General features: G+C 38.1%; 2 protein-coding genes across 2 annotated transcripts; both read right to left on the bottom strand.

The window, feature by feature from the left end:
• Nucleotides 1–1,135: 1,135 nt before the first annotated feature.
• Nucleotides 1,136–2,086, bottom strand: LOC102271920 (olfactory receptor 6K3). The gene has a single exon (XM_005901111.3). The coding sequence runs from the start codon at nt 2,084–2,086 to the stop codon at nt 1,136–1,138; it is 951 nt and encodes a 316-aa protein (XP_005901173.3).
• An 11,943-nt stretch (nt 2,087–14,029) lies between these two features.
• Nucleotides 14,030–15,960, bottom strand: LOC102277775 (olfactory receptor 6K3). Its single transcript, XM_070368714.1, has 2 exons — nt 15,028–15,960; nt 14,030–14,062 (listed from the first exon to the last, which is right to left on the bottom strand). Exons 1-2 carry the CDS (start codon nt 15,958–15,960, stop codon nt 14,030–14,032), a joined length of 966 nt encoding a protein of 321 aa, XP_070224815.1.
• Between the last annotated feature and the right edge of the window lie 11,825 nt (nt 15,961–27,785).

The following is a 27,785-nucleotide window of genomic DNA, read 5'->3' on the forward strand; positions in this document are numbered from 1 at the left end:
TGGACTACCCAACAGATTCAGCTGGTCCTTTAGACACTTCAAATCAAATATATTAATTTTTTCTTGAAAGGAATGTGACATATGGTATTTCAAGGTATAAAAATAGCCTTTATGAATGTCCTTGGACAACACAAAGAGAACAAAAATAAAAGCAAGAGAAGTAGCTCAGAAAGGTCTGTCTTTAATTATATATATTATCTCTCTATTCATCATCTATCTACTTTTTATCATTTCAGAGTGTGTTTGAAATCACATTAAATCAAACAGTCTAATTCAATCAAATTGGTCAAATTCAACCAAAATAGTTAAAGTGAAGATTGATTCCACTTGGCCCCAGAAAAACAATATTAACAAAACTCTATGAATAATAATCATAGATAAATGTATGAGATTTCATTTCTAATATATCATTCTTTACTATAGCATTCTTTAAAACATCCAAAATAAATGCAAGTAATTAGTGGCAAATAATAGTAATAGCTAACACTTATTTTTGCACTCGCCCTATGTTATGAAACATTCTAATTACTTTCACAGAGTAATTCACTCAGTTTTTATAAAACTATATGAAGTTCTACCTTCAACATATATTACTTTTATACCCACTTCGTAGATGATGAAACTAAGATGCAGAGTGATTAATTAACAACCTGTTCAAGGTCTCAAAGCTAGTATGTGGTACTAGTGAAATATGGACCTCACCATCTTCTCTAGATCTTATGTTTTTAACTGCTATATTTTATAACTTTCAGTTGTTACTAATGCCTATAACATTATAATAATAATATAATAATTTTAAAACATATTAAAAATAAAATTGATGTTCATAAACAATAAAATAAATGTTCAAGAAAGCAAATAACAATAAAATTAATGCTCAAATATTTTGATGGTATAAACATCATATTTCCTTTCTATTATTTATCTATCTGTTCAAGTCTATACAGGTAGTTATTGATATCTTAATTGAATACATATAAATGTAATAAACAGGTACATAGGAAGAAGAACTGGGATAAACAGAAAATATCAGTATGGAAATAAATTAGTATTATGTTAATTTTAGGATCTAGAACACTACAGTGACAATCAAATTAAGAGATTTTAATGATCAATCAATTCTTGGGATCTAGCATTAATTTGCAGATGCATAAAATACTTTCTGAAGGCAGAGAAGCTTCTTAATTGCAATTTTCATATCCTTGTTTCTCAAGCTGTAAATGATAGGATTGAAAAAGGGAGCAAGAACTGCAAACATCAGTGCAATGATTGTGTCCAAAATTGGTGGGAAAGTGGCAGAGAAACGCAGGTACATGAGGGATACACTGCCATAGAACATCAGAAAGACACCAAGATGAGATGCACAGGTAGAAAAGGCCTTCTGACGGCCTTCAGCAGAGGGAATTCTTAGGATCACAGTGATGATTCTGATATATGAGAGGGCAATTATCAAGACAGAGAAGATGATAGCAATAGCATGGATCACATCCTCAATCAAAATCATGGATGTGTCTGTACATGCCAAGCATAGCACAGGTTCAAAGTCACAGAAGATCTGGTGGATTTGGTTTGGCCCACAGAAGGGCAGTGTGGAAATCCATACAATCTCTGGGAGCAACAAAAGAAAACCAAAGATACAGGAGCCTATAGAGAGCTGAGTGCACAGCCGGGGCGTCATAATGGTTGGGTAGCGGAGAGGATTACAGATGGCAACATACCTGTCAATGGCCATGGTAGTCAACAAAATCCCCTCTGAATTGCCCAGTGAGTGGAAGAAGTACATCTGCAAGAGGCAACCAGTTATGGAGATGGTCCTCTTCTTACTGACAAGATTGGAGAGCATTTTGGGAATGGTGGCTGTGGTGTACCAGATCTCCAAAAATGAGAATATGCTGATGAAATTATACATAGGATTGTGCAGATGAGTATCCATCCTGACTGCAAAAAACACAATGAGATTCCCAATAATGATGAATATGTAGATGATTAACAAAGTAATAAAGAAGAGGAGGTTACCATCTTCAAGCTCGGGAAGTCCAGAAAAGAAAAATTCTGTCACCATAGATGTTTGGTTACTTCTCACCATGGTCTCAGCAGCCTTAATTGTCATACGTAAAAAGATGCAACTCACTCCCTAGATGAAGTGTGAAGGATCAGGTCAATTACCTTACATGAGTACAAAGAACAACACTTGAGGTAAATTATTTACTTCTATCATTCTTTGATTCATTAAACAAGTATTCATTTAGTGCTTGTTGTGTGCCTTGGGCTTCCTAGGTGATGCAGTGATAAGGAACCCTCCTGCCAATGCAGGAAATTCAAGAGAAGTGGATTTGATCCTGGGTTGAGAGGATCCCCTGGAGCAGGAAATGGCAACCCACTCCAGTATTCTTGCCTGGAGAATTCCATGAACAGAGGGGCCTGGTGGGCTACAGTTCATGGGGTCGCAAAGAGTTGGACGTGACTGAGCACACACACACGTGCCAAACACAACAGTAGGTTTATTGAGTTCAGTAGTGAAGAAAATAGTCTCTACTTTCATGAACCTTATATACTAATTAAGGAGACAGATAATAAGCAAATAAAGTATTAATAATGTCATGTTTATAAGCCATATTAACTACAATAAAGTAGAATATTAGGGGTACTATTAATAATCACATTTTTATAAGAACTCACAAAATCACTATCAATCACATGCTAAATTCTCTAATGACTCTTGGCTATAGATTAGAAAAATCAAAACTTTTAGTTCGTACAATGATGTAATCATCATAAAGTTAAATTTTGCATTTTCTGGAACATCCCCAGTTTCCAATATTATGCTTCTTTATCAGGCCACAGAGCAGCTTTGAGTGTAGCTAGAGAAGAGAATAAGGCTTTCAGACACACATATCGATACAGAGATTTGGTAGAAAACTCCAGCAGCAGCAAAAGTAAATCTAGTAGAAATTGGCCACCAAAGAATGAAAGGACTGGTGAAAAATTCAGCACTAGAGCATTTTGTAAGTATGAAGGAGGCCCAGTAGGTGAACTGTGGACTCTCTCTTGGGAATCTGGTTCTTGAAATCTTTTTAACCAGACTCCTAAAACATCTATCTGTTAGAGATATTGAAAAGAAGAAGAGATTCTGAATGAATAACTGTCTCCCTATTCAGTTTTCTCAGCTGAATTACAAAAAAAAAAGGTGATTATATTAGAATTGGAACTTTAAGGTTAGTAGATTTGGAGAAAGCGGCTGAAATGCTTCAAGGAAAAAACTCAAAGATAATGACATACATTGCTTAGCTTTTGGATTTAGGGGTTTAAGATGGATGTATAAGAATGTGAAGACAATAAGATATTGATAATTATGTGGAAATGGAGGCCTAGAAACGATACTCCCATGAAATTCAAGAGAAATTATAACAGAAATAATAATGAGATAAAAGGTCATATTCTTAAAGACAGATATATTAGAGTTTAAAATATGTAAGGTAGAATAATTACTATATGTCGAAAGTCCTAGAATGGGAGAAAATCAATCATATAAATTCATAGTAAAAGTTTATGAGAAAAGTTGTTAACTGAGTCATTCCTGTAAACTTTAATGTCTTTGCATGGCACAACTAAGATTGAAGGTATTAAAGTATGTGCCAAAGAAAATAATTTTTAGGTAACAGCAATGTAAGGAAAAGGAGAATAGCAATAAAACATTTTCCGTGGAACTTTTCTCAGCCTAGAAACACAAGGGAAGTGGGAAGAGTTGGCAACTTTCATCTGAAAATGGTATTGTTTTTAGAAAAGAGATTCACTTCAGTTAAGCAAGAAGGTAAATAGACATTATAGACACAGAGAAGACTATTTGCCAAGGGAAAAATGCTGCTGGGTATTCATAGGAAAGAATAGGAAGGAATGGTATTAGTTGGGATTAGTAGGAACAAGGCTATATTAGGAAAGTCTTGGAGAAATCCACAAAAGAAGGAAAGAAACAGGATTGACTTCAAATTCACAGAAATGTTAGGCTATCCCAAAACCCAAAGGGAAAGAATCAGAAAGGAAAGAATTACACTTTTAAATAAAGGAAGTGGATTTAAGAGTTTAATGTACAGGAATAAAATAATAAGAGAGTGGAAGATCCTTTTTGCTCTACCCTCCACCTCAAAAATACATGGACAGTGAAGAAACTGGCTCCTGATGAAAAACCTGTATGAGTTTTCGGATGTTTCCTGGCAGACTCTCCAGGGGATAGATGCCCTTTCCACTCCTAATTTGTGCACAGCCAGGTCATCACAGTCTCTGAAGGGAGTTGCAGTAAAAGACCCAGTCTCCCCTGGTCATTCATGCTTTTTGAACATTTACATTCACCCGGCATTTTCATTCCTAAGTCCCTTTAGCTGAAGCCTTGGACCAAAGTACCAAAGTCATCCGCAGGTATCTCTACCGAGGCCTCCTTATGGGAAGAGAAGGAAAAACCTTTGAGATACTTTTCTCCTCTCTGACTTAGCTCACTCTGTGACTTCCCCTCTATTTCAATGTCTATAAAATGTTACAGTCTTTTGCTCAGAGCCCCTTCAACACTGAAATGACCTCCAAGTCTGTGTTGATAACCCTGATGCTTGACTGATGCTCAGTTTTATAGGAGATATGAAACAGGGTTGGGATGGGGACAATTGGTCCTTTCTCCAGTCACACTTTCACGGTAAGTGATTCAAAGCTTCACTTTTACTCTCACTTGTTTCGGTTGTTGCTTTAACCCACCGTCTGGACACTTGGCAATTCAATGCTCTTAGATCAGCTGAACTCAGGAAGAGATTAAGGGAAGGAGCAAAGAAGAGTTACATGAGCTCCGTTTACAAATTAGTGGAGAAATGACTACTGCTAATTCCTTAGAACTGAGACATTTTCGACCTCTAAAGCAGTCACAGCTGCTGGCTTCTTGGGTTTCTAGCATCTCTATTTATTTCCTCTATTTATTTCCTCTAAGTGACTAGTAGTAATCCTTTCAATAGAAAGTGAAAGTGAAGTCGCTCAGTCATGTCCAACTCTTTGCGACCCCATGGACTGTAGCCCACTAGGCTTCTCTGTTCATGGGATTTTCCAGGCAAGAGTACTGGAGTGGATTGCCATTTCCTTCTCCAGGGGATCTTCCTGACCCAGGGATCGAACCCAGGTCTCCCTCATTGTAGACAGATGCTTTACTGTCTGAGCCACCAGGGAAGTCAATAGAATCCAGGTGTTTATATTTTAGCAAAATCAATATTGTCCTCTACAGAGCTTCATATGAAATTTATCTATTGGAGACTGGGAGAAGAGAAATGAGCTGACCCAACTCCATTGGAGAAAGGAAGATATGCATTAAAAAACTGATCTGGAGTTAGAGACTAGTCAATTTGAGTCAATACTCTGGGATATGACTTTCAGTAATAGTCTACTGATCCTACCTAATCTCTCTTTATTCATGTTCTCATTTGGTTTATATTCATTTCATTGGGAACAGAAACCAGTATGTAAAATGACTTACTTTTGGACCAGAGTTAATTTAGAGAAACTCTGAAGGTGTGAAAACAGAGAAACATAATAATTAGGGAAAAGGTGTTAATTATTCAACCCATCATGCCTCAGATAAAACATAACATTATCACTGGTTTTAAATCTATTGCCTCCCATCTGATCCTAACTCCATTCATGCAATCTCAAATATGTCCACAAATATTGGTATTTAAGTTAACAGAAGGACACTAGCTAAGTGTCCTTTCTTTCTGCTTGGGAAGAAATTGACTTTCTCATTAACATTGGGCCAATCTCATCTTGGACTGTGTGCATTTTCCTCTTACCTTTGGCAGAAACAAGGAGGTCCCTTCCCTTTCCTGCATTTAAGCAGTTCAAGTCCCTTCAGTTCCTCAGGTAGGTCTGTTATACCTGTCTAAAATCTTCTTGGGGATATTTCTCTACCAAAATATTTCCCCTGATGCCTGAAGAAAAACAGCAGTTCTATTTCCCCATGGGTTAATTAGTAGAACCCTTCTCCTCTGGTCTTTTCTCATTAGTTCTCCTTTCTGTTAAGAACTCCAAGAGTCTTCTTCCTTAACTATGATCACTTTTGATAGATATGCTCAGAATCAATACACATGCATACCATTATTCTGAAGAATTGCTTTCAACAGAATCGGGGTGTGTTTTTTTGTGGTGTGTTTTGTTTTTAACTATTCTCTGAAAGGATAGTGGCCTTTCTCCAGGCCTGTTGAATTTCCCTGAGGAAGATACAATATCATTTGCAATAGCATTGTTAAAAGTAGCACACTATGCCATGATAAACTTGTTTACTTTGCTGAAGATACCCCTCTACTCAAGCTCTAAATATAGACCACTGCCTTTCAGTTTGAGCCCACACATACAGGATTAGTTCCAGTGGTTCCAGTGAAAATTTTAGCATAATGTGGGGATACCAATCATCTCTATGTGGCAAAGAAAATCACACAATCTTAACTCTTCCCTGTATCCATGCCTTTTGCAAGCTAATTTGGCAGCTCTTTCTAATGTAGTGGTAAACAATCTGCTTGCCAGTGCGAGAGAGACAAGAGATTCAGGTTTGATTCTGAGTCATGAAGACCCCCTGGAGATAGAAATGGCTATCCACTCCAGGATTCTTGTCTGGAGAATTCCATGGAGAGAAGAGTCTGGTGGGCTACAGTCCACAGGGTCACAAAGAGTTGGACATGACTGAGCATTCAGACACTTACTCACTCTACCAAGAAGTGAAATTTCTTTCCCCCCTCTAGGTATCCCTTTTGTTGGCTATGAGGGCTACTCCATTTCTTCTAAGGGATTTTTGCCCAGAGTAGTATATATGATGGTTATCTGAATTAAATTCTCCCACTCCCATCCATTTTAGTTCTCTGATTCTTAAAATGTCAATATTCACTCTTGCCATCTCCCGTTTGACCACATCAAATCAAACTTGATTCATGGACCTAACATTCCAGGTTTGTATGTAAAATTGTTCTTTACAGTATCAGACTTAACTTTGACCACCAGATACATCCACAACTGGTCATCATTTCCACTTTGACTCAGCCTCTTCACTCTTTCTGGAGCTATTTCTCAACTCTTTCCCAGTAGCATGTTGGACATCTACTGACCTGGGAGGCTTATCTTTTGGCCTCTTCATATTGTTCATGGGGTTCTCAAGGCAAGAGTGCTGAAGTGGTTTGTCATTCCCTTCTCCAGTGGATCAAATTTTGTCAGAATTCTCCACCACGATCCAGCCATCTTGAGTGGCCCTGCACAGCATGGCTCATAGATTCACTGAGTTAGACAAGTCTGTGATCCACGTGATCATTTTGGTTAGTTTCCTGTGATTGTGGTTTTCATTCTGTCTGCCGTCTTATAGATGAGGATAAGAGGCTTATGCAAGCTTCCTGATGGGAGAGACTGGCTGTTGGGAAAACTGGGTCATGCTCTGGTGGACAGGGCCTGCTCAGTAAATCCAATTTTCTGCTGATGGGTAGGTATGTACTCCCACCCGTATTTTGGCCTGGGGCTACCCAGTCCTGGAGTCTGCAGTCTCTGTGGTAGGGCTATAGTCTCTATAAGGGCTTCCTCGTTAGCTCAAATGGAAAAGAATCTGCCTAAAATGTGGGAGACCTGGATTCGACCCCTGGGTCAGGAAGATCTCCTGGAGAAGGGCATTGCAACCCACTCCAGTATTCTTGTCGGGAAAATTCCATGAACAGAGAAGTCTGGCCGGCTACAGTTCATGAGATCATGGAGTTGGACATGACTGAGCAACTAACACTTTCACTTTCACAGTCTCTATGGTAGGGCTAATGGCAACCTTCTCCTAGAAGACTTATGCCAACATGCCACATCTCTCAAGACTGCTGCTGCCAGTGCCCCTGACCCTGCTGCAGCAGGCCACTGTCTACCTATGCCTCTGCCAGAGACTCCCAAACATTCACAGGCAAGTCTGGCTCAGTTTCTTATGGGGTCACTGTTCCTTTCCCCTGGGTTCCTGGTGCACATAAGGTTTGGTTTGTGCCCTCCAAAGTCTCTGTTTCCCCAGTCCTATAGAAGTTCTGTAATCAAATCCCACTGACCTTCAAAGTCAGATTCCCTGGGGATTCCCAGGCCCTTTAAGAGATCTCCAGGTTGGGAAGTCTGTCGTGGGACATAGATCCTTTGCAACAGTGTGAGAACTTCTTTTGGATAATTGTTCTTTAGTTTCTGGGTCACCCAGGTAGCAGCTTTATGGTAGGACTAATGGCAACCTCCTCCAAAATGACTTATACCTCATAGGACTGCTGCTGCCAGAGCCTGTGTCACCACGGCAGGCCACTGTTGATTCATGCCTCTGCAGGAGACCCTCAAACCCTCACAGGCAGATCTGGCACAGTCTTTTGTGGGGGTCACTATTTCTCTCCCTGGGTCGCAAAGAATCAGACACTCCTGAGCAACTGAACAAGTCCCCCTTTTAAACTGATTTGGCTGTAGGATGCAACAGAAGGATTTATGTGCCAGTTCTGAAATGAGTCTCTAGAAACCCATGTACTCAGCCTCTATATTAACACTCCAGCTAGCCATTATATGCACAATAGGGGCTAGCCTACTGCAAGATGAAAGACATGGGAGAGAGTATAATTGTCTTAGCCAGACAGAGCATTGCCCTAGTTCATTCAGTTCCAACCAAACTGTTGCTGACTCTTAATGCATGAGGGAACCAGGACTAGAAGAACTAGCTATTTGACTCCAGTGAAAATTAACCCATAAATTAAGAGACAGAGAGATAGTTTCTGTTTCAAGCTCTAATTCTGGGGGCAGACTGTTTTGTAACAGAAAAGCATTACTGTGTTCCCATAATTCATCTTTTCCACCTCCACATTTGCTGTACTCCAACTTGTATCCATGGGTTTCCTAGGTGGCTCAGAGGTAAAGAATCAACTGCCAATGAGGGAGACACAGGGGACAGGAGTTTGATCTCTGGATCAGGAAGATCCCCTGGAGAAGAAAATGGCAAGCCACTCCAGTATTCTTGCCTGGATAATCCCATGGACAGAGGAGTCTGGCAGGCTATAGCATATGGAGTTGCAGAGTTGAACACAACTAAGCGACTGAGCGTGCACACAATTTGCATTCATACAACAGCAGGGATGTTATTCCAAGAATCTAATATCTTACTTCAATGAATTCAGTGTCTTCAGTTGGAACAAATTCCAGTATCTCATAATATGTGCTGCAAGTTTGCATATTTTGCTACTAATCTTCATCTCATGACTCTTACTGAGTTCCATTTGCACATATGCATTTGGTTCCTTTAAAATGGTTTTCTTAGAAACCCAGCTATTTCTAACCTCAAGATATTTGCACAATTGTTTTATCTTATATGTTTTCCTGGCTGATTCCTTCTCAGTATTCCACTGTCAGTTTAAATGCTACTTCATCAAAAGAGCATTCTCTGTCACTACTTCTAAATAGATATATTAATTCTTTTGATGCATATTGCTAAATTGCTCTAGAAAAGATTATACTATTTTAACATCATGTCAGTACTGTCAGAGAGTGTATATTTATTTTCTTCATCATATTAAAATTGCCATGATTTTTAAAAATAGCACTTGTTTTTTTAATAAATTGCAACACTTTATTATAAATAAATTAGAAAACTATAAGCAAATACAAAGTTAAAATAGAAACAGCTTATTAAATACTCATCCAAAGACAGCAAAAATTAAAGACCTAATTTCATCAATTTTTCAAACTTATCACAATCCATTAGGAAGTGGTGAAATCAGTTCCAAAAATGATTTTAAAGAAATAGAATGGGGAAAGGAAGTAAAGAAAACATGAGAGGTACCATATGGATTAAGCATAAGTATTCTTTTGTAAAAACACTGTTTTAGCTATAAATATGGATGTGAATATACATTTATGTAGATATATGTATCCTATATTATGGTTTAAAATATACTGTGACTCACCCTTAACTAAGTATTTTAATGATTCCACTTGCTCCTTATTACCTTATTTCTCTGTTTTCAGTAGTAGTAAAATTCCATGAAAGAGTTATCTGTAATTGAAATTTCCAATTTTTCTTTGATTCTTTTCTATCCAACTACTCAAGTCAGGCTTTCACTGTCACCATTTCATGCATACTTCTCTTATTTATTTAACAATGATCTCCAAGTATCTAAGTTCAAAGTCAACCTTCAGTCTTTACCTTATTTGACTATTTTGCAGAATTTAACAATCACTTCTTTCTTGATGTATTCTGTTCACTTGACTTGCAGAATTCTTTATCTTTGTTCTTCTATCTTATTGATCATGTCTTCTGAGTCAGGTTTTCACTAGCTTTTACTGCTGCCTAGATTATTCATTATTTTATCTCCTCATATTCCTATGAATCACAATTTTATTCAAATCTTTGTTCAAATGTAACCTTATAATGAGGTCCAATTATGGACACTTTATTTAAAATTATGATATTCCTGCTGCTGCTACTGCTGCTAAGTTACTTCAGTCATGTCTGACTCTGTATGACCCCACAGATGGCAACCCACCAGGCTCCCCCATCCCTGGGATTCTCCAGGCAAGAACACTGGAGTGGGTTGCCATTTCCTTCTCCCTACCCACACTAAATCCTATTATCTTGCAATAGTTTTATTTTTCTGTTTCATAGAGACTAGATGATTTTATTCTATTTTGGAATTTTTTCTTATTTTTAGTATTTTTTTGATAACTTCCCTCATCATAGTGCAAGTTGCATAATGGCAGGGAACATTTTTAGTCTTACCACAAGCACCTAAAACAGTGCTTGGCACAGTAGCCTTAGTAAACATTTGCTGTATGAATAACAAAATGGGTCATATTATTATTTCTTTAGTTGGTTAGTATCTTTTAAACTCAACAAGGTTTTAGAAATGTTTGATAGAATCAAAACTTATTATCTATATTTTGCACTAAGGAATTTGTATATATTTAGTATTTTATACAGTTGCATTATTTAAGATAATTGGACCTATTAGAATACTAAATCTACCTTGCAATTCTAATTTTAGATTTCTAATTGAGCAATTAATTTATACATTAAAAATTTTTTTATTTATTAACTTTTGGCTATGCTGGGTCTTCATTGCAGTGTGGGCTTTCTCTAGTTGCAGAGCACAGGGTCTGGGCATGTGGGCTTCAGTGGTTGTGGCATATGGGCTTGAGTTGCGGTTCCTAGGCCCTAGAACACAGGCTTGATAGTGGTGGTATACAGGCTTAGTTGCTCCACAGAATGTGGGATTCTCCCAGACCAGGGATCAAATCTGTGTCTCCTGCATTAACAAGCAGATTCTTTATCACTGATCCCCCAGGGAAGCCTTTTACTTTTTTAATAAATTTATAGTTTATAAAATGCACACATTAAATCAAGGTTTTACACTTTATTATTTAAAATTTAAATCCTACTATATTTGTCACAGCATTAAAACACTTAAAAGTATTTAGGATAAGCCATATTTATAACTTACTTTTTAGTTTTGGAGAGTTTTTTAAGATTATAAAGATTGTTTTTTAAAACCTGTGGAGTCTTTGTTTATTGAGTCAGAAAATCGAGTACTTAAAAGCAAAATAGTATACATCATGTGCTGTGCTGTGCTTAGTCACGTCCGACTCTTTGTGACCTCATGGACTAAATAGCCCACCAGGCTCCTCTGTCCATGGAGATTCTCCAGGGAAGAGTATTAGAGTGGGTTGCGATGCCCTCCTCCAGGGGATCTTCCCAACTCTGGGATTGAATCCAGGTTTCCCGCATTTCAGGTGGACTCTTTACCGCCTGAGCCACCAGGGAAGCCCAAGAATTCTGGAGGGGGTAACCTATCCATTCTCCAGGGGAACTCCCTGACCTAGGAATCAAACTCCCTGACCCAGGGGTCTCCTGCTTGCAGGCGAATTTTTTACCAGCTGAATTACCAGAGAAGCCCAGTGTATACCATATTTAAATGTAATTTAAAATGATTTAATTGCCAAGTTTATAAACCAGACCAAATACTTGTCAAACACCTTTAATAGTGAATAACAAAATCTGTTAGATTTATAAATGGAATACTAAGCTTTTAAACCAGGAGTTCAAAGGTCTAAAGGCTAGGTTTCTAAACAGTAACCTCAAATAAGTTCATTTTAATTTTATAACCAAGAAAAGTCTATATACTTTTCTTTACTCCCCAAAATTTTCTAATGGGTATCAAAAAGCTCACATTAATGTAAGAGATAATTTGCATTTACTGGAGAGAGAGGGGATATAGGATAGCACTGGCTCCATGAGGCATGAGAGAAAATGGGGCCTGGGTCTGATCCAGAGTTGAGAGCTAGCACTGTCTTCCACCTTAACACTTAACCCAAGTGCATTTAAGAATTTATCTCCCTGATCATGAAACATGTAAAATATCATGTAGGAAACAAGTTGCCAGTCCAGATTCAATGCATGATGCTGGATGCTTGGGGCTGGTGCACTGGGACGGCCCAGAGGGATGGTATGGGGAGGGAGGAGGGAGGAGAGTTCGGGATGGGGAACACATGTATACCTGTGGCGGATTCATTTTGATATTTGGCAAAACTAATACAATTATGTAAAGTTTAAAAATAAAATAAAATTAGAAAAAAAAAAAAGGAAAAAAAAAAAAAGAATTTATCTCCCTGATCAAAGCTGACTGAACTTTGTTTTGATGTTCCATACTACTGATATTTCTATTTTCTGGCACCTCTCTTCTTCTCACACCTGTGGTTGTCTTCCTTCTATTTGTGATAACCACTGAGACGATTGGTTTGCTTTCAACAGGAGCTGAAAAAAAAATTTTTTTAGAGACTATTTACCCCTAAAATCACTAGAGCACTTTTGTAGGAGGAAGGCATGGACTCATCCCATAAGATAAAATGTATGTCAGTTCCAGTTAGAATGGCAATCATCAAAAAATTCACAAATAATAAATGCTGGAGAAGGTGTGGAGAAAAAGGAACCTTCCTGCACTGTTGGTGGGAATATAACTTGATACAGCCACTATGAAGACAGTATGGAGATTACTCAAAAAACTGTGAGTGGAAGTACCATATGACCCAGCAATCCCACTACTTGGCATATATATTGAAGAAACCAAAATTGAAAAAGGCACAAGTACACCAATGTTCATTGCAGCACTATTTACAATAGCGAGGACACAGGAAGCAACCTAGATGTCCAACATCAGATAAATGGATAAAGGAACAGTGGTACATATATTCACTGGAATATTACTCAGCCATTGAAAGGAACACATTTTTTGAGTCAGTCCTAATGAGGTGAATGAACCTAGAGCCTATTATACAGAGTGAAGTAAGTCAGAAAGAGAAAAACAAATATTGTGTATTAATGCATATATATAGAATCTAGAAAGGGGGTACCAGTGAACCTAATTACGGGTCAATAATGGAGGAACATACATAGAAAACAGACTTATGGCCATGGGTGGGGGAGAGGAAAGAGAGAATGGGGTGAATGGAGAGAGTAACATGGAAGCATATACACTACCATGTGTAAAATAGATAACCAATGGAAATTTGTTATATGACACAGGGAACTCAAACTGGGGCTCTTATAACAACCAAGAGGGGTGGGAAGGTATGGGAGAGAGGTCGAAGAGGGAGGGGATGCATGTATACTTATGGCTGACTCATGTTGATCTAGACAGAGGTCAATGCAATATTGTGAAGCAGTTTTCCTTCAATTAAAAATAAATAAGTTTGAGGTAGGGAAGGAAAAAAAGTGTGTGTGGATGTTTTTTTTGTTTTTAATGCTGAGTATAAGTTCCAAGGCAGAAAATAAGAAAGAGAGAAACATTCCAGAGCAGAAAGGCAATAAGAAGAGGGACACTGAGGTGTGAGACCGGCCCAGCATTTTATTAAAACATAACATAGAACATTATTTATATAGTCATAGTGATGTTTTTAGATTAGCACATCAGATATAATTATATATATTTACATAATTTATGGGAGTTTTTTGATCCAAAGCCTATATATTTTGTCTATTTAACCTTCAAGCTTTCAAGAGTACTTGGTCGATAATTTTCTGAACAATGTAAAACAAAACCCAAAAAAGTTAATAAAAACAGCAGGACACAAACATCCCGAGGTCAAAGACTATATGGACTGCACAATCATTGTTATCTATCATTAGACAATCTATGGAGGGATAAATGTCTCTTAGATGAATGTTAGGAAGCCAGGTTTCTTCTTCTGCCTTAAACTACTTCACTGCTGCATATCTTGTTAATCTTCTATAAATAAATTAATAATAATAATGATATAGGAGTACTGTGAATATAAAACGGAAGAGTAGGTAAGGGAAAATTTTTGATTTGCAAGAAATAAATATGATTATTATTTAGTTCAGTATCTCCATTGATTTGGTGTTATAAAGTGTACAAAATACTCCATAATAATCTATAAATGTTATAAAGATAGGTAGATCACCAACAAATTCCTTTATCAGTTTAAGCAATAGTTCTTACATTAGAAAAGTGGAAATCATACCCAAACTACTACATAAAGATAAATTATGCCCAGTAGTTTTAAAAACTGATTTATTAGCATTTTAAACTTATGAATATAGATGCTTGAACAGATAGAGTGAATTCTCATTGGCTTCTGGAGACACTGAACGTTTTTTGAGAACAGAGGACTTTCTTTTTATGTTTTTTTTTTTTGTTTGTTTTGTTTTGTTTTTAAGATTTACTTATTTGTTTGCTTATTTTTTGGCTGTGGTAGGTCTTAGTTGCTGCACAGGGATTTCTCTAGTTGCAGAGGGGTGCTACTCTTGCAGCGTGTGGGCTTCTCATTGTGGTGGCTTCTCTTGTTGCGGAGCACAGGTTCTAGGGCTTGCAGGCTTCAGTAGTCATGGCTCACAGGCTCCAGAGCGCCGTCTCAGTAGTTGTGGTACACAGGCTTAGTTGCTCCATGGCATGTGGGATTTCCCTGGACCAGGGATTGAATTGGTGTCCCTTGCATTGCAAGGTGGATTCTTAACCATTGGACCACAGTGAAGCCCCAAGAACAGAGGATTTTCTTGATGGCATCTTTCATGTCTTTGTTTCTCAGACTGTAGATTATTGGGTTGAAAAGTGGGGCAAGGACAGCAAACATTAGTGCAATGGCCTTGTCCAGTAGTGGTGGGAAAGTGACAGAGAAACGCAGGTACATGAATGTCACACTGCCAAAAAACAGGAGGAAAATAGTGATGTGGGCTGCACAAGTGGAGAATGCCTTCTGACGGCTCTTACCTGAGGGAATCCTCAGGATCACAACAATGATTCTTAAATAGGAAAGGGTGATGATACAAACAGAAGTCAGGATGGAAATAGCATGAATCACATCTTCAATCAGAATCATAGATGTGTCTGTACAGGCTAAGCGTAATACAGGTTCAAAGTCACAGAAGAGTTGATGGATTTGGTTGGGACCACAGAAGGGAAGAGTAGAAATCCACACAATCTCAGGCAGTAGCATAAGGAAGCCAAAGATGCTAGAACCAGCAGAGAGTTGGATGCATAGTCGAGGGGTCATAATGGTTGCATAGCGGAGGGGGTGGCAGATGGCAACGTACCTATCAATGGCCATCACTGTGAGGACTAGGCCTTCTGTGACCCCAAGTGAGTGAAAAAAATACATTTGCAGGAGGCAGCCAGTGAAAGAAATGGTCTTCTCTTTACTGACAAGGTTGGAGAGCATCTTGGGGATGGTCACTGTGGTGTACCAAATCTCCAGGAAGGAGAAGATGCTGATGAAATGGTACATGGGATTGTGGAGACATGCATCCAGCTGGACAGCAAAGAAGATCATGAAATTTCCAACAATAATGAACACGTAAATTAAGAACAAAGGAATGAAGAATAAGAGACTGCCCTTCTCAAACTGAGGGAAATCAGAGAAATAAAACTCAGTCACCATTGTCTGATTCTCCTGAGCCATATTTTCAGGTGTTTCACTTGTTGGCTAGTGAAATCAAATATAAACAGTCAGAACTCTACCTAATTTAAATAACCAATATAAACTTTCTTTTTAAGCAGCTCATCAGCCTTGAAATGAGGTTGATTAAATTAAACAAAATATGTGCATTGCTTTGCAAATTATAAAGTGAGTATATCTAACTTGCAAATACATTTTTAGTAATTATAACACATTGTATTATCAACTATTCTGAGAGCTAAGCAAACAGTTTTGCTATTTGGACATTTAAATTGGTACAAACTCTCCTGAATGGCAATTTGGCAATCTTTTTTAAGAGTTTTGAGACTTTTTAGAGACTTCATTTCACCATATAGCCCAAGAAAATTATTTTAAATATTAAAATAAATACAAGGATATTCACTGGAATATTTATTATAATAGCAAATTAGAAACACCTTAAATAGGTAGACATTTTTATTTTTGATATTAAATATTGGAGACACAAAATGAGTTGTGACAAAATGATCCCCTTTGTGGATAAAAGTAAAAACTATTTTTAAATGGGTATCTTAAAAATAAAGTGCGGGTACTGTCTTCCCTTGCTGGCTTCATAGTTAGAAAAATAGAGTAAAGAGAACTAAATATCATACTGAATTCAATTTACTTTAAAACACAACAGCTTAGACCCATGCAATATACTTTTGTGTGCAAATTAATCTTAATCTAGGTTAGTTAATGGTCAGTGGTAAAGAGCATTAGCTAATAGTTGAAATATACTAATTGAGAAATCACACTCTAGGAGTGGTTTGATGACATTTCAAAAGCTTTGATTAGCAGTCCATAGCCAGAGGCAGATAGTTCTAAGTATCCAGAATGGCATCTTCACCATGTGTGCTTAGATGCTCAGTTGTCTGACTCTTTGCAACCTTTTGGATTGGAGCCCACCAGGCTACTCTAGGGGCTTCCCTGGTGATCAGATGGTAAAGAATCTGTCCACAATGCAGGATACCTGCGTTCGATCCCTAGGTAGGGAAGATCCCCTGGAAAAGGGACTGACAACCCACTCTAATATTCTTGCCTGGAAAATTCCATGGACAGAGGAACCTGGCAGGCTACAGTCCATGGGGTTGTGACTAACACTTAGACTTTCAGGCCACTCTGTCCATGGGATTTTTCAGACAAGAATATTGCAATGGGTTGCCATTTTCCTTCTTCAAGGGATTTTCCTGACCCAGGGACCAAATCTGCAGGTGGATTAATTAACTGTTGAGCCTTCAGGAAAGTGGATTCATTAATTAGCATAGGGCAGGTTTTCTCAACTTCAGCACTACTAACATTGTGTATCAGATAATTTTTTGCTAGGGATGAGGAAGAGAAAGGTTTTCCATGCATTGTAGAACATTTGGCATCAGTTCTAGCTTCTACTAGAAATCAATAGCCCAGACCTTTTCCTCAGTCATGATAAACAAAATGTCTCTAGAAATTGCTAAATATTTCTGCAGGGGAACAGTGGGAGTAAAAATTGCCCCAGCTGAAAATCACCAGCATAAGGAACTTTAGGTTTCTTTTTTTAGTTAAAAACCAGGTGACCAAGATATGTGGTCTGGCTAGAAATAAACCTAAACCGTTTCTTGAAGTAGCATTAGAATAAGAGCTTGTCATGCTGTCTATACAGTGTGGAAGGGTGGAATAGACCTGTGATTCATTCATTTCTGTGCTCCTCCCTTAGCAGAGGATCTAGCACATGATTTCACCATGTTAGTTTTTCCTCCAGTGAGAATTTGGTTACATTTTGTTTTTGATAGAACCTTTCACTCTTTCTAATCAGAGAGACTAAGGAATAGAGTTGGAACTTCCTTGGGCTTCCAAAACCAGGTTTGATATTGGTTTTTGTACCTGCTTGTTAGTAAATATTTGTGTGCCTGGCAAAATTCTGAGACTTGCCTTCAATGAACTAGCTGATAATTTAGCTCTTGTACATGGGACGTGTGTAATTTTGTGATGTGACAGGAGTGATAAATAACACTATGATGTTAATCAGACTGCAATGTATAAATGCATCGAATAAACACATACACCTTAAATTTATATAGTGTTATATGTCAATTATATCTCAATTATTAAAAATTTAAATAAATAAACAAATAAGTCAGCAGAGGTAAAGAGTCATAATTCTAGTGGCCCAGACAAAAATGATCTCTCAAGGGCTAATGTCCCAGAAAAAATTTAATAGATTATCTTATGACCATCTCTAGTCCTATAGCACACATTATCCAAAATCCCTCATTTCTGAACTATTTACTATCCTTCCCCCTACCTCACATGCCTACAAAATGTCAACAGATCTTCTACAAGTCTTAATTTAAAACCAACAGAAAAATAATCTGGTTCTCTGTGCCTCTTCCCCTATGTAGGGCACTCACCCATATGCCAAAGTACAGAGCCCACCCTTCGTCCCATACCTACCTCTTCCAGAAACTCAGAGGGCTCCCTCCTATTTCCCAAATGTCTTCATTTTTACTGTTCTGCAGTCCAGCGAATCAGAAGGTTCTAGCCACAATCACAAATCTAGGTTCTCAGGGACTAGTTAGTAGGGTAGGGAATGGCTTGCTTCTGTAGGGTTCTCCCTCAGTGCCTGGAGGAAATCAACTCCACTTCCCATGTGGTTAATTAGGAAAACATTTGCTGCCATGCTCCCTTTCAGGGAGTTGCCATACCTATGGGAAGTTAGGTCTTTGAATCAGGCTAGAAATCAGAAGGAAGGAGATACTTCGTTTCTTTTCTGAACAAACTGTGAAAGAATTGTTTGTATAAAAAGTGTCTGCTGAGACAGAGGAAGGTTAAGGAACAAGAGGAGCTAAGCTAACAAAATGTGGTTCAAAGGCAGAAGGATTTTCTTCACTCTTCATTGAAACAGATTCAGAGCAGTTCAGTGATAGCATAGCACAACTCTGAAGTATATTGTAGAAAATTCTTTCAGCAGCTGTGCAGCACACCTCAGCAGAACTTCTGCAGAAGGATCTAGGGTATTAAAGGACCATTAGCAGTTGTGGTGGGAAGGAGGGGTTCACGTGCATGAGATTTCACTGACTTCAATGGTTCCAGAGGCAGATGGCCCCAAAAGCTGGGGTCAGGATTTAACATTCCTTGACTGCAAGATAAAACTTACTATTAAACTATTTGACCCAGTTTCCTACGACTTGCTCTAGTTATTATCTCTTTGATGTTCAGTATCTTTAGTTTCTTTTTAACTACTGACTCTTCTCCCTCTCTTCCAAGCACGCACATTTTACTACTATATCATAGTATGGACGGGGTAGCCTGGTGGGCTGCAGTCCATGGGGTTGCTAAGAGTCGGACACGACTGAGCGACGTGACTGTCACTTTTCACTTTCATGCGTTGGAGAAGGAAATGGCAACCCACTCCAGTGTTCTTGCCTGGAGAATCCCAGGGATGGGGGAGCCTGGTGGGCTGCCGTCTATGGGGTCGCACAGAGTCGGACACGACTGAAGCGACTTAGCAGCAGCAGCATAGTGTCTAAGAAACTATATATCTACTATAACTTAAAGAAAGATATCCCTGATTACATTACCTGCTCTAGTTCTCCCATCTGTTCGTTATCAAATGTCTCAAACATCATCCATATTGGTTGGTTCATTTGTATTAATTTTATTCATTCATCTTCCAAGACTATGCAGAAGCCATATGGCTAAAATTATATTAACTCCTCATTTGCCAATGATCCTCTAACCACAAAATTTTATTGCCATTTTTCCAGTTTTTATTTTCCCTGCAAATATTCACTCAGCAAATATATCCAAGGTGGTTTTAAGACATTGGTGGGCTTCCCTGGTGGCTCAGAATCTGCTTTCAATGTGGGAGACCTGAGTTTGATACTTGGGTCTGGAGGATTCCACTGGAGGAGGAAATGGCTCCCCATTCCAGTATTCTTACCTGGAGATTCCATGGACAGAGGAGCCTGGAGGGCTACAGTCCATGGGGTCAGAGAGAGTTTGACATGATTGAGCGACTAACACTTCCAACACTTTAAGACATTGAGAATAAGGAATAATAATAATAAAACTAGATCATTTCCAGATCTCACTCATTGATCATTTATTTGTTCTTGTACTTTTTTGCCTTGATTTTCATGACACAGCTGTGTCTTTGTTCTCTTAGTTCCCTGGATATTTTGCAACAAGACAGTAAGATAGACTTAGGTTCTAATTCTGACTTTGTCACCTTCTTAGCTACATGACTATGGGGATGATACATAAGTCATTTAAACTTTAGTTTCCTCACTTTTAAACTGGTTGATAATAATGAGTAACTTATAAAAATAGTGAAATTATAAGAAATATATAATTGCCTTGGTGCATTTTTAGCACATACTTAACCCAGTAAATAATAGTTATGTATTATATTCCTCCACCCACCAATTATAATCTTCCAGCCTCTCTTGCTATTTCTGACACTGTTTTTCAACTATCTAGTGCATCCTCACAGTTCAATTATAATCTTTATTTAACACTTGTATCTAAGTCCATAGACTTTTCATCTCTCTTGAAGTCCACTTCTTCATCCTTAATGGCAATAAGAAATCTCTGTTTATAAGTTTGTCCACATACTCAGAATAACATATCTATAACTCATCTTATAATTTCCCCCCTTTACTAGCTTTTGCTTTAGCTGTTACTGTATTTATCAATAATGGTGCCTGACAAACTAACTCAAACTTAAAATCTGTCTCTTTAATGCTCTTCTTTCCAACATGCCCTATATAGAGTCAGTTGTCAGACTTTATTGATTATTCATATTTATTTGTATCCCTTTTATCCTTTTAGCTTCATTATTACTGTCTTATTTAGGCCTTTATTCCAGACCATTGCAGAAAAGAGTCTGATGCCTGAATAGTGATGAGTAAATGGTAGTTAAATAAATTAATGACATTTGTCACTTCCATAATTTCTCTGTATTCTACACATTAAAGTGCAATTTTGTGCATTAATGTCCACTCCAAAATTACCTAATAAGTTCATACTGCTTGCAAAACATATTTTAAAAATCCCAACATTCTAGATCTCCAAATCTACCTAACTTAATCCTCCAATGCCATTTCTCCACTGATTCACTCTACAAGCCCTCTGTTTCAAGTGAAATATATTTAATATCCTACAAACATAGTTCTTGTATTTTCATGGCTAGACCTTTGTTTATCCTCTTCATTAAGCATATGTTACTTGAGTTCCATGTAAGTCCCTGGGCTGTGTAGTAGAAATTCAAATATGAATAGATAATTATAGATCACCATTAAATTTCTTAGAATCTGGACATATAACTAGATAATTTCAACAAGATATGTATGTACCATATGTTTTAGGAACACAAAAGAAGACCCCCCAAAACAACCTGGGAACCAAGAAAGGCTTCCTGAAGAAGAGGGTAATGTACTGAAACTTGAAAAATTAATAAGAATTACAGAGGTGAAGTGTGTGCCTATATTTTGGGTGGAAAGAAGAAAGGCAGGGTTGAAATTTCAGGAATAGGGAAGAATAGGGAAAAAACCCAAAGCATGAGAGATCAAAATAGCATTGTGAGAGTATGGCTACAAACAGTTTGGTTGCTGGGACTTACAGTTCAATGCAAGGAATAGAGTGGAAAATAGAAAAGTGTCAAGCAAAAGCCCAGGAATGTCCTTATTTTCCCTGCCTTTCTTCTTAGTTAAACCAAGTCCTATTAAATGATACTGCAAGTTAAGTGAAAGATCATTTTGGAGAATATATATTTGGGAACAATTAAAGTTGCAATCAAAGGGAAAGGTTAATCTTTAGCTAATTTTGAGTTTTGAGGCTCAAGGTTCAATTTTGCCTTTGCATTTTTTGGCTATGTGAACTGGAGCAAGCCTTTAACTGCTCTGAATTATTCCATGTGTAAAATGGGAATAACTCTTGTCTTGGCTATCTCATACAAACAGCTTTTTATATTTAATTGTGGTAAAAAGTGTGTAATATAAAATTTACCCATGTTAATCATTTTAAACTTACAAATTCTTTTTCTAAAGAATTAAATGAAGGGGAGGGAGGCTCAAAAGGGAGATGATATGTGTGTGTATATATATACACACACACATATGTCTGGTTCTAGGTGAGTGGTCACACCATTGTGGTTATCTGGGTCACTGAGATCATTTTTGTACAGTTCTTCTGTGTACTCTTGCCACCTCTTCTTAATCTCATGTGCTTTTATTAGGTCCGTACTATTCTGTCCTTTATTGTGCCCATTGTGCATGAAATGTTCCCTTGGTATCTCTGATTTTTTTAAGAGATCTCTAATCTTTCCTATTCTATTGTTTTCCTCTATTGCTTTGTATTGATCAGTTAGGAAGACTTTCTTATCTCTCCTTGCTATTCTTGGAACTCTGCATTCAAATGGGTATATCTTTCCTTTTCTTCTTTGCCTTTCACTTCTCTTCTTTTCTCAGCTATTTGTAAGGCCTCCTCAAACAACCATTTTGCCTTTTTGCATTTCTTCTTCTTGGGGACAGCTTTGGTTACTGCCTCCTGTACAATGCTAGGAACCTCTGTCCATAGTTCTTCAAGCACTCTATCAATTCTAATACCATGAATCTATTTGTCATTTCCACTGTATAGTCATAAGGGATTTGATTTAGGTCATACCTGAATGGTCTAGTGGTTTTCCCTACTTTATTCAATTTAAGCCTGAATTTTGCAATAAGAAGTTCATGATCTGAGCCACAATCAAATATATAAAATTATGACACATTCACATAGTTTTATGGCAGAAACCAGCACCTTGTAATTATCCTCCAATTAAACAATAAATTTAAAAAAAGAATTAAATGAATGTGTATTTAAAACTTCAAAAATATATTATTATCATCATCATTATCATCATCTCAGCCAAAGTGGAAAACATAGTGAAAAATGAGTGAAAGGCTGAGAAGAAAGTACTGTTTGCTGGTGGTCTGTTTCAGAGAGGTGTGATCTTGAAAGAAGTCTGTTCTGACACCCATTGTCATTCTGGGCCCCAGTGCCTAGATCTATACTCCCCTATGAGAGATAAGATTATTTACCCACAGGAAAGTTTTGAGACCTGACCCCCTCAGGAATGTCTAGTTACCATGTGACATGCTTCCTCTAATAGGTCCCTTAGAGTGGAGAATGAGATGCATCACATTTTAAAGATCCTGTGTTATCTAAAGAGAAACTCCCAAGCAAGATAATTTTTCCATTCTAGATACTCCAGAAAGAGAGTGCAGAAACATCTATAGTCTCACTGACAAACTAGCAGAAGGGGCAGGTTGTCACAGAGATTCTGAGGACGATTCTTGTGGTATCAGGCAAGGTACGTGGTAAGCCAGTGGAGCATGCTAACCTGCGTTTGGTACCCAAATTAACCTGTTTTTTCAAGTTAAATTTTCTTTCATGGTAAAATTTTCTCAGAATATGGAGTAAAACTTCATATGTTTAGAACTGTATTATATAAGCAAAGAAATTAGAATAAGTAAAGAAATTAGAATAAGTAAAGAAATTAGAAAGGATATTAGGAAGAATATTGTTCATCTAACAGATGAAGATACTAATGATATCTAAGGTCTTTCCAACACTAAAATTTTAAAGTCCAAAGAATTGTGGGTTCCTGGGGACTTAAAGAGAATTTTACTTCTTTATTTCCAGGACTGCAATCTAATTCAAGTCTATTTTTACTCTACAATGAAAATCTTTAGGCTGAACTCCTTGGGCACTGCTGATTAACTGTCATTTTAGGATTTTCTTAAATGTTCTTTATGTGTCTCAGGAGTAAAAATTAATGTTTATTCAACTTTATATAGCCCTTAAGGCTTCAGCGAGCTTCCAAGGTGTCACTAGTGGTAAAGAACCTACCTGCCAATGCAAAAGATGTAAAAGACACAGGTTCTATCTCTAGGTTGGGAAGATCCCCTAGAGTAGGGCATGGCAACCCACTCTGGTATTTGTGCCTGGAAAATCCCATGGACAGAGGAGCCTGGCAGGATACAGTTGATTGGGTTGCAAAGACTCAGACATGGCTTAGCACACACTTATGCACAAACCTTCAGCAGTGACTGGCACCTAGCAGAGGATCAATAAATATATGAATGTAATTGAACTGATGTACAGATGATAGATAACAATGTAAACTTGCTAGTGAGAAGATACTCACTCAAAGTAAGAAATAGTCACTCTAGTTAAGCCACTTAGCTCTAAAATTCCACTTTTCATAGCTCCATGGTCTCTTACTTTATCCATCTGTGTTCTCTATAATGACTACTCAGGATGGCCATTCTCTGGGACTTTAGGCTGAGAAAAGATAACACACAAGAGACAAAAATGTGACTGCTTCCAACAGAGAAAACTCAGATTGCTCACACCTTTCTCAGTCCATGCCCTCTGCCCTTCTACTTCACTGGTGCCTGCTCCCTTCCAAAACCTGGCTCTCCTATCTTTCTTCCTCCAGGCTTGAGACATATGGTAAGAGGCATCTTCTAAAACTAATTTTCCTAGTCTTCAATACATTTGTTTTAACCTCTGTTTGACCTGAGCTGGGGAAAAACACATTAGCTCTCTCATCTCATACCTAGGGCAGTCGTAAACACGTAGTGGGACTCAGAGAAGGAAATACAGCGAATGCTGAACCCTGATCGAAACTGCCCAGTGTGGCACAGATAATAATAGTGACTAAAGGCCCAAAGACCAACATTCCAGTTATTGCTTTGGATCCTAGCTATGTGACTTTGGGAAATTACTTTTCCCCTCTGGTTCTCAATTTGTCTACCTGTAAAACAACAATAATAATCTCCCTAGCATGCATGCATGCCTGCTCAATTGCTTCAACCATGCCTGACTCTTTGTGACCTCATGGTCTATAGCCTATGAGGCTCCTCTGTCCATGGGATTTCCCAGGTAAGAATATCGGAGTGGATTGCCATTACCTCCTCCAGGGGATCTTCCAGAATCAGGACTTAAACCCAGGTCTCCAGCATTGCTGGCATATTCTTTGCTATCTGATGTGGGTCTCCTGCATTGCAGGCAGATACCATCTGAGCCACCAGGGGAAAATGGAAAAAAGATGTGTTAAATATCATGAAACAATAAAATATAAAGTATTCTTAAGAAAGAATGTTTACTTCTGGCAGTGAGACTTAGTGAGACTTTTATGATAATGGGACCATTTACTGGATATTGGTAATTGGATTCCAATAGGAAGAGATCAAGAAAATGGAAAAAAGAATGATATAAAAATAAAATGCAGGAAATTGGTCCTATATGGCAGAGCTGATGGGCATATAGAAAAATATTTGGCTTAAAACTTTGACTAGTAGACAGTGAAAGACAAATACTGCTCATATGTGGATCCAAAAAATGGAGCAAATAAACTTATTTACAAAGCAGAAATAGAGCCACAGATATAGAAGACAAATGTATAGTTACCAGGGGAAAGGGGGCCAGGAGGGATAAATTGAGAGATGGGAATTAACATAGACACAGTACTATTGTGTTATTCAAAAATATATAAAATAGGTCAGGGGCAGCGGCTAAGAGGAGCTACCCCATGTCCAAGGTAAGGAGCAGCGGCTGTGCTTTGCTGGAGCAGCCGTGAAGAGATACCCCATCCAAGGTAAAAGAAACCCAAATAAGATGCTAGGCTCTGAGAGAGAGAATCAGAGGGCAGACAGATTGAAACCACAACACAGACAACTGGCCAATCTGATCACACGGACCACAGCTTGTTTAACTCAAAGAAACTAAGCCATGCCATGTGGGGCCACCAAAGACAGACAGGTCATGGTGGAGAGGTCCGACAGAATGTGGTCCACTGGAGAAGGAAATGGCAAACCACTTCAGTATTCTTGCCTTGAGAACCCCATGAACAGTATGAAAAGCAAAAAAAAAAAAAAAAAAAAGAACACTGAAAGACGAACTCCCCAGGTCAGTAGGTGCCCAATATGCTACTGGAGATAAGTGGAGTAATAACTCCAGAAAGAATGAAGAGATGGAGCCAAAGCAAAAACAATATCCAGTTATGGATGTCACTGGTGATAGAGGCAAGGTCCAATGCTGTAAACAGCAATATTGCATAGGAACCTGGAATGTTAGGTCCATGAGTCAAGGCAAATTGGAAGTGGTCAAACAGGAGATGGCAAGAGTGAACATCGACATTCTAGGAATCAGCGAACTAAGATGGACTGGAATGGGTTAATTTAACTCAGATGACCATTATATCTACTGCTGTGGGCAGGAATTTCTTAGAAGAAATGGAGTAATGCAATACTTGGATGCAATCTCAAAAATGACAGAATGATCTCTGTTCATTTCCAAGGCAAACAATTCAGTATCACGGTAATCCGAGTCTATGCCCTGACCAGAAAAGCTGAAGACGCTGAAGCTGAATGGTTCTATGAAGACCTACAGGACCTTTGAGAACTAACACCCCAAAAAGATGTCCTTTTCATTGTAGGGGACTGGAATGCAAAAGTAGGAAGTCAAGAAACTCCTGGAGTAACAGGCAAATTTGGCCTTGGAAAGCAGAATGAAACAGGGAAAGGGCTGATAGAGTTTTGCCAAGAGAACGCACTGGTCATAGCAAACACCCTCTTCCAACAACACAAGAGAAGACTCTACACGTGGACTTCATCAGATGGTCAACACCAAAATCAAATTGGTTATATTCTTTGCAGCCAAAAATGGAGAAGCACTATACAGTCAGCAAAAACAAGACCAGGAGCTGACTGTGGCTCAGATCATGAAATCCTTATTGCCAAATTCAGACTTAAATTGAATAAAGTGGGGAAAACCACTAGACAATTCAGGTATGACCTAAATCAAATCCCTTATGATTGATTATACTGTGGAAGTGAGATATAGATTTAAGGGACTAGACCTGATAGACAGAGTTCCTGATGAACTATGGAATGAGGTTCGTGACATTGTACAGGAGACAGGGATCAAGACTAATCCCAAGAAAAAGAAATGCAAAAAAGCAAAATGGTTGTCTGAGGAAGCTTTACAAATACCTGTAAAAAGAAGAGAAGTGAAAAGCAAAGGAGAAAGGGGAAAATATACCCATTTGAATGCAGAGTTCCAAGAATAGCAAGAAGAGATAAGAAAGCCTTCCTCAGTGATCAGCGCAAAGAAATAGAGGAAAACAATAAAATAGGAAAGACTAGAGATCTCTTAAAGAAAAATAGAGATACCAAGGGAATATTTCATGCAAAGATGGGCTCGATAAAGGACAGAAATTGTATGGACCTAACAGAAGCAGAAGATATTAAGAAGAGGTGGCAGGGATACACAGAAGAACTGTAAAAAAAAGATCTTCATGACCCAGATAATCATGATGGTGTGATCACTCACCTAGAGCCAGACATCCTGGAATGTGAAGTCAAGTAGGCCTTAGGAAGTATCACTACAAGCAAAGCTAGTGGAGGTGATTGAATTCCAATTGAGCTATTTAAAATCTTAAAAGATGATACTGTGAAAGTGCTACGCTCAATATGCCAGCAAATTTGGAAAACTCAGCAGTGGCCACAGGACTCGAAAGGTCAGTTTTCTTTCCACCCAAAGAAAGGCAATGACAAAGAATGTTCAAAGTGCCACACAATTGCACTCATCTCACACACTAGTAAAGTAATGCTCAAAATTCTCCAAACCAGGCTTCAGCAATACTTGAACCGTGAACTTCCAGATGTTCAAACTGGTTTTAGAAAAGGCAGAGGAACCAGAGATCAAATTGCCAACATCCGCTGGACCATCGAAAAAGCAAGAGAGTTCCAGAAAAACATCTATTTCTGCTTTGTTAACTATGG

This window comes from Bos mutus, chromosome 3, assembly GCF_027580195.1.
Source record: "Bos mutus isolate GX-2022 chromosome 3, NWIPB_WYAK_1.1, whole genome shotgun sequence".
Classification (NCBI taxonomy): domain Eukaryota; kingdom Metazoa; phylum Chordata; class Mammalia; order Artiodactyla; family Bovidae; genus Bos; species Bos mutus.

Excerpts from the sequence above, each read along its gene's own strand:
- LOC102277775 (XM_070368714.1), bottom strand. The coding sequence starts at position 15,960 with ATGGCTCAGGAGAATCAGACAATGGTGACTGAGTTTTATTTCTCTGAT. Across the intron at positions 14,063-15,027 it reads GTTCTTGGGGCTTCACTGTG|AAAATTATCGACCAAGTACT; the intron begins GTCCAATGGTTA and ends TACATTGTTCAG.
- LOC102271920 (XM_005901111.3), bottom strand. The coding sequence starts at position 2,086 with ATGGTGAGAAGTAACCAAACATCTATGGTGACAGAATTTTTCTTTTCT.